Genomic DNA, 7,650 nt, shown 5'->3' on the forward strand with positions numbered 1-7,650 from the left:
CTTTAAAAAGGGAGGGATCCGGAAGACTGTGCTTCATACAGGCCCATCGCGCTCTTAAATGTGGACTTTAAGATCCTCTCTAAGGTTCTTGCGTTAAGGCTGGAGACTGTGTTTCCCTCTATTATTAAAGAGGATCAGACGGGCTTCATAAAGGGTCGCAGATCCTCCAAAAATGTTAGGAGGCTGCTTAATGTAATTCAGGCATGCCAACAGCCGTCAATACAGGGATTGGTGATTTCTTTAGATGCAGAGAAGGCATTTGACCGAGTTGAGTTTCTATACTCTAGACCGGTTTGGTCTGGGCGAAGTTTTCATAAGATGGGTAAAGATTCTCTACAGTGTACCTCTCGCGGCAGTCATGACCAATGGAGTACGATCAAGCAATTTTAATATTTCTAGGGGCAGCCGGCAGGGCTGTCCCCTTTCACCATTACTTTTTACGTTGGTGATTGGACCGTTAGCAAAGGCCATTTGTCGGGATCTCAATATATCAACTCCAGAAGTGGGGTCAAAATTACATAAGATCTCATTGTATGCAGATGATGTTCTAATTTTCTTGACAAATCCAGCAGTTTCAGTGCCTTGCCTCATACAATGCATTCACACATTTGGCACTTTTTCAGGGCATAAGATTAATTTTGCTAAATCAGAGGCTGTGCCTATGGGTGGTTTTACGAAAGAGTTGGCTCTTGAAAGTGACTATAGATTCCCATTTAGTGGGTCACAGGGAGGTTTTGTGTATTTGGGCATATTCATTACTCCAGTTCAAAGCCAATTTTACTCAATTATTTGAAAAAATTAAACAAGATCTCCAAAGATGGGAGGCACTTCCAGTCTTGTGGTTGGGTCGGATAGCGCTTATTAAGATGAATATTCTCCCTCGTTTGCTATACCCTATACGGGTGCTCCCCCTGATTTTCAATAAACAAACACTCAGGAGACCGAACGGTTGGTTCAGCTCCTTTATCTGGCACCGTAAACGGCCCCTCATTAAATTAGCCAAACTGCAGTTGCCTCACAGATTGGGGGAAGGAGACCTTCCGGGCATTAAAAATTACCAATTAAGCTCGCTTTTGACCTACGTGAGTTTGTGGGGATCCTCTTTCAATATGGCTAGATATCGAAGCCTCCCAGGCAAGATGCCCCCTTACCAGTTTGCTGTTTTTGGACAAGGTGAGGACAGTTAGGGAATATTGGCAGAACCCAATAGTCATCAATACTGTTAAAGCATGGAGGGCAATTCAGCAGAGGGAAGGTAATATTGGCAAAACATCTTTGTTTACACCTTTAGTGGGCATGCCGGGTTTTCAACAGGTTTGATAGATTCAGGATTTAAACGTCGGACAGCTAGGAGTATATCTTGCATGGGTGATTTATTTGAGGGAGATGTAATGATGTCCTTCGATCAGTTAGTGCGGAAGTACGAGTTATCTAATAGAGACCTCTTTTGTTTTTTTCAAGTTAGGGATTTTATTCATAAAAAGACCACACTTTTGACTGATCCCTACAAATCTGACATAGAAAGAGGGATACTAAGGACTAAGAGTACACTCTCTGTCAGTACTTTATATCACCAATTGGGGGTGCCACCTCAGATGAGTCTGATCGACTCTGCAAGATGTGTGAGAGAGAGCTGGGTGTTGAAGTTTCTTCAGAGGCATGGGAGGATATTTGGGAGAATGCAAGGAAGATATTAATTTGCAATAGGACCCATGCTTTACAGTTGAAGATTCTCCACAGGGTCCACTTAGCCCCAGACCGTTTGTCAAAATTTAAACCAGGGGTATCTTCAGCATGCCCCAAGTGCAAGGTCTGTACAGGTACTCATACCCATTGTCTTTGGTCTTGTGACAGGCTTCAAACATATTGGAGCGCTCTGGCGGGTGTAATGGAGAGGAATTTAGGTGTAGGGATGGGGAAGGACCCTATTTTGCTCCTTTTGGGCCTACCCATTGTTTTTCCTGCAGACGCGCATAGGAACAAACTTTTCAATATTCTTACGCTCTGTGCAAGGAAATTCAAAAAACTCCCAGGCCTGTCGGGTTGGCGGAAGATTGTTATGGAGCATATTTCCCTGGATTTTCTCTCAAATATGGTACACCACAAAACTGAGAATTTTTACAAGACATGGCAACACTTTTTGAAATATCTGGACACAGATTTATCTGCCACATTAACAAGGGCTTTTATACAGTCGTAATGATTGTGTTTTGTGAGTCCAATATCCAGGGAGGAGGAACTGTGAACGTATGAGTGTTTTGTTTGGCTGAGCTAAGTTATTACTATATATTTATTTGTTGTTAGGTATTTATTTATTTAGTTCAATAGCTTGTTTAGGTTTTTAAAAAATTTTATACTTCTCTATATATGTTTATACGTTCATATAGGAGGGTGGGTTGGCTTTTTTTTATTATTTGGGTTTAATTTTGTATTATTTTTGTACTATTTTGAATTGCATTGTTTTGTATTTGTTGTATTTAAAAATCTATTTTTTCTTAAAAAAAAAACTAGCTCATTGCCTGTAATGTGGTGAGACATCTGGAGTTGCAAAAGATTTTGTATAAATTCTGCTTGTTTTCTTTGAGTACTTTTATGCAGTTACATTGATACAGACACATAGAGTGGAGGGGTCTGATCCAGAGGCTCAACTTGCAAATTGCTTGACAAGGTTCATTGTCAGTAACATAATCTAACACACAATAAAATTAAAACCACAAGCAAAGGTGCTGAAAGTATGTTTCTGATTAGACTTTTGAAAATAGCCAGATCAACGTTTTGTAAGATTCTTTTCTCAATCTAGTTAGAATCACTAGAATCATAAAATCCCTACAGTGCAGAAAGTAGACCAATTGGCGCATCAAATCTGCACCGACCCTGAAGAGCATTCCACCCAGATCCACCCCATCCCCGTAACACTGCATTAATTTTTTACAACGGCTAACTCACATAACGCACACATCCCTGAACACTACGATGCAATTTGTTTTCAGCATGTCCAATCCATCTAAACTGCATATCTGTGGAATGTGGGAGGAAAGCTGAGCACCTGGAGGAAACTCTTCGACACAGGGAGAATGTGTAGACTACACACACAAGCCCAAGGCTGCTTTTATCGCCACATAAGTTGACTAACATGCTGCATCGTTCTAGCATTTATAGTATAAGCTTTCTATTTGTTACTGTGCCTTTTTGTTTTTGTGTTGTTAATCAGACTTGTAATGAATATTGAGCCTTCTCTTACTTACACAGATATTTGATTTGGTTGCCAGGCTTTAGACTAGATTCAATTAAATTCCTTACAGTGTGGAAACAAGTCCACACTGACCCTCCGAAGAGTAATCCACTCAGACCCATTTCCCCATAACTAATGCACCTAATACTACTTTTCGGGAAGTAAAAAAAAAGTCGTGCTCAACTCTATTTGGTGTATACCTATTGAAATTAATGCACTGATTTGTTTGTTAATGAATTATTGATTGGATTTGGCGTATCTCAGAAGTTTCTGCAAATGCTATTTTCCGACATTGTCCGTGGGAATTTTAATTTTGAAAGAAGCTTGGCTTCTGCTTCATGTTAGGTTGAGAAATTGGTGTGCAGCTCTACAGGTAACTCTATCTTGAAGCTACTGCATGTGTTCGGTGCAGATTCAGAAGCACTTCACTATCAAATTGTGCTCATTAACAGATATGGTAAAATGCATTCAAAAAACATTCTAGTTTCACAATTCTAATTTTAGTGGTTTTCAGTAAGATTGCAAAGAAAATGTATTTCTCCATTCAGAAAACTGTCTTTATTCTCGACCTGAAAAGAGACTAATTGCCAATGTTATCTATTTGTTGCTTCTAATTTTTTTGTTATTTAGCTGCAATTCCCTTGACCGACTCTGAACACAAACTGCTACCTTTGCACTTTGCAATGGATCCCAAGAAAGATTGGGAGTGGGGAAAGGATGACAATGACAACACCAAGTTGGCCAAGTGAGTACTTTTGATTTAATTTGCTTTTAATTTTAGAACATTTTATTTTGTTCTTTTTGAGAATAACAAAAGCTTTTATTTTACATATAGTAATTTTTCGCGTTTAACATAAAATCTCTACAGTGCGGAAAGAGGCCATTTGACCCATCTAGTCTGCAGCCAGACCCAGACCCTACCCTTGAAGGGCTTATGCCCGAAACTTCGATTCTCCTGCTCCTTAAATGCTGCCTGACCTGCTGCGCTTTTCCAGCAGCACATTTTTCAGCCCTACCCTATCTCCCTAAACCTGCATTTAGTATGGTCAATCCTAACCTGCATATGTTTGGACTGAGAGGAATCCATAACACCTAGCAGAAACGTAGGCAGACGGGGAGAACGTGCAAACTCCACTCAGTCACCCGAGGCTGGAACCAACCTCTGTCCCTAATTCTGAGAGGCAGCAGTGCTAACTATTAAGCCACTATGCTGTCCACAGTCTTTTTCTGAAGACTTGTGCGAATTGACTGGAGAGTAATAATTGAATAGTTTGATCTAATGTCAATTTACATTTGGATTGTTAGAGTTATCACAGGTGGTGCCTTACCTTTTGTCCATGTAGATGTTTTGTCACCATGCATTATTTTCTTCCAGTTTAGTCCTTTCCCTGGAAGCCAAACTTCACCTACTGCATAACTATATGAATGTATCCTGGATCTGTATTCCTGCTGAAACTAGGGTAAAGTACTTCCTGCTTTTAAAGTGGAAGGGCAATGTTTCCTGCTGTGATTTATGTGGCTGTGAAGTATAACTTCAATGATGCTATACAACAGAGATTATAAAAATGCATGTTTTTTTTTCCAAATTCCCTGAGCAATACCATTGTGAAAACATGTATATTAATTGTAAAACTCTGTCTGTTTTCAATAGTAGTGTTATCCTATTTATTATGAGTGAATTAATAGCTCCAAAAAATATCAAAAAGACCTTGCTATTTTTGTATTTGGTATTTGTGCCATCTTGCACAGTGGGGTTTTCCAGGCTGTTTGCTTTAAATCTACTTAATTTATGTTATTGCTGTTAGTAATGTGATTTGAAGTACATGAGCTATGCAAAATAGGAAGATCACAGATTCAGTTGACCTATTTGTGTTTAATTAGCTCATTCCGCTACATATGTGGTTGGCATTCCACAATTGGTCTCAAAACCCTTCGACTGAAGGAAAGAAATTATCTGCTGATTATCCACTACAGGTTTCTATCAGACTGTCCGTGTATAGATGCCGAGTTTCACAGTTGAGTCTGTCTACGGTCAAAACTCCATATGGTGCTTATTGTCTTACATGTAATTTGGGTGAGGCACTGGATAATACTGCGAGACAAAACTATTACAGCAGTCAGGTTTTAATATACAATACTTTGTTGCATTCTAATAGTTTTGTATAATACTATAAAATTTATTAGGCTAGTTATGAATTGTTTGTACTCACAGGCACCTTTGGCCCAGCCAGAATCACCAACTGGTTCAGTAGGGGAAGATGCCCATTCACTGTCTGATTCTGAGTCAGACAGAGACTCCATCTGCAGCAACTCTAATCTGAATGGAAACAAAAACCAGAAAGAGAAAGATAAAGGAGATAAACAAAAGAAGGAAAAGAATAGGACAGACTCTGTTGCAAACAAACTCGGGAGCTTTAGTAAAACCCTGGGGACTAAACTAAAGAAGAACATGGGAGGATTCGGAGGATTAGTGCATGGAAGAATCAGCAAAGGAAATTCAAGCAATGGGCGCAATGGGGAGAATGTGGAGAAAGGCAAGAAAAAAGAATCCAATAAATCTAATAAAGGGAGTAAAGATGAGTCATTGCAATCAAGTTCATCACCTACTGACAAGTCAAATATTACCTCTGTTAAAGCTCCAGCAGATAAACCAGCTGATCAGTGCAAGTACAGCACTGATGTCAAACTCAGCCTCAGCATATTGAGAGCTGCTATGCAAGGAGAGAGGAAGTTCATTTTTGCTGGACTTCTGTTGACTAGCCATAGGCATCAGTTTCACGAGGAAATGATTAATTATTACTTGACTACTGCTCAGGAACGCTTCAATGCAGAGCAGGAGCAAAAACGCAAAGAGGCAGAGAAAAAAGCTTCCAGTAACTCCACATGTAAAAAGATGGAACATGAACCGTCTGAGAGAAGCAAGGTAGAACCAAATCCTCAGGTGGACACTCTACAAAGTTCTTTTCAAAGCCATATGGATCAGATGAACTCAAAAACACAAAGGAGGAGTGGTCAAGCAACAGAGACCAATTCACCCCTCAGAAATGAAATCCCTAAGACCGGCACACTCACCTCTGCCCACTTTACACACACGCCAGCTTTGTTGCGGCATGTCATCCATGTGTCTGAGATTAAACCTCCATCATCAAACTGCCCAGTTGACATTCAGCCACCTGTCATTGGCTCCCTGAAAACATGCGCAACATATCCGCAGCATAGTCACTCACTGTCTTATCAAAATTACTGTCCTGTGGGTCTTTCAAGATTCCCTACTGTAGAAACCATGGAACCTCTGAAGCATTTGCTGCCCCCTGAACATAAAAGCCACACATTTACCAATGGGTTTGGTACAAGCGATGTTAATGGCTACTTGGAATATGCAGACGAGGGTGTTTCCTCGGTGTGGCAAAGTGGAGAGCAAACCAAAGGGCGAATTATGGCGGCTCCTCCCTATTTCCTACAACAAAACCGATGCAAACAGCACAACTGCCCCTTCTATGGCAGTCCAGAGACAGAATTTTACTGCTCTTACTGTTACAAAGAAGAGCTTCAGCGCAGGGAAAGAGGAAACAGGTCTATTTAACGAATTATCTGAAAAATGTCATTCCAGTTTCTCGATATTAACCAAATGCATCACTCCAAATGTTTTGAAGAAGCAATTTAAGTTGAGCATCCATTTATAGATCTTTATACCATGAAGGGAAGTCTGTTCATTACATTTTCAAAGTCCTTGAGTTGCTCTACAATCGGATGTATTCGAACGCGTTACAACTTCTGTTCGGAATTGATACTCCAGCCCTTAATTCTTACTCAGTAACCTGGAGTAATGTGAGACCTTTTCATTTTGTTACTCCATGGACTGTTACCAAATATTTGATTATATTTCAACAACTGTTTTTTTTAAATTACGCTACAGCAAAGTAAATACCAGGAGATAATTTGCACATTAGTTACCAATGTAAAAGTGATATGGTGACATAGAGCAGAAAATAACCGTATATTTGTGTTTGTGAACTAGAAGATGCATTATGACTGAAATTTACAAGCAGAAGTTAAAAATTGTAATATAGAAATTATTTTTATATTATTTTCACAAATGTGCTGCGAAAGCAATATTTTGCGCTTTTTATTAAAAAAACACATTTGCCATTTTAATAGATGATTTAATTGCAGAAACTGTTAACTAGAAGCATACATTAGAGCTTTGTAATGTGTGTTCTCAGCTCCAGTGGACAGAAAGAGCGGCCCAGGCTTTCATACATTTTGATATTTTGTAAACATGCAACTTTATTTAAGAAATGGGTTTTTCTGAAACTTGTTCCAGTGTTTCAACATGGCTTCAGTGTTTTGTTGAGCTGTAAAAAATCTTTTGCACCGCTTTGCAGTGGCATTGCTTTGCTATTTCCAACCAATAATTC

At 39.5% G+C, this 7,650-nt stretch overlaps 1 protein-coding gene across 4 annotated transcripts in view; it reads left to right on the forward strand.

Moving 5' to 3' along the window:
* The window catches only part of otud7a (OTU deubiquitinase 7A), a 153,892-nt gene extending 146,588 nt beyond the window's left edge, over positions 1-7,304 (forward strand). For all 4 annotated transcript variants that reach the window (XM_060853599.1, XM_060853598.1, XM_060853600.1 and 1 more), the window contains 3 exons: positions 3,863-3,977; positions 4,608-4,692; positions 5,445-7,304. In XM_060853599.1, coding sequence (XP_060709582.1) covers positions 3,863-3,977; positions 4,608-4,692; positions 5,445-6,815 — 1,571 coding nt within the window. In that variant the 3' untranslated portion in view covers positions 6,816-7,304. The remainder of the gene's footprint in view (positions 1-3,862; positions 3,978-4,607; positions 4,693-5,444) is intronic.
* The last annotated feature ends 346 nt before the right edge of the window (positions 7,305-7,650 follow it).

The sequence above is a fragment of the Hemiscyllium ocellatum genome, chromosome 42 (assembly GCF_020745735.1).
Source record: "Hemiscyllium ocellatum isolate sHemOce1 chromosome 42, sHemOce1.pat.X.cur, whole genome shotgun sequence".
NCBI lineage: Eukaryota > Metazoa > Chordata > Chondrichthyes > Orectolobiformes > Hemiscylliidae > Hemiscyllium > Hemiscyllium ocellatum.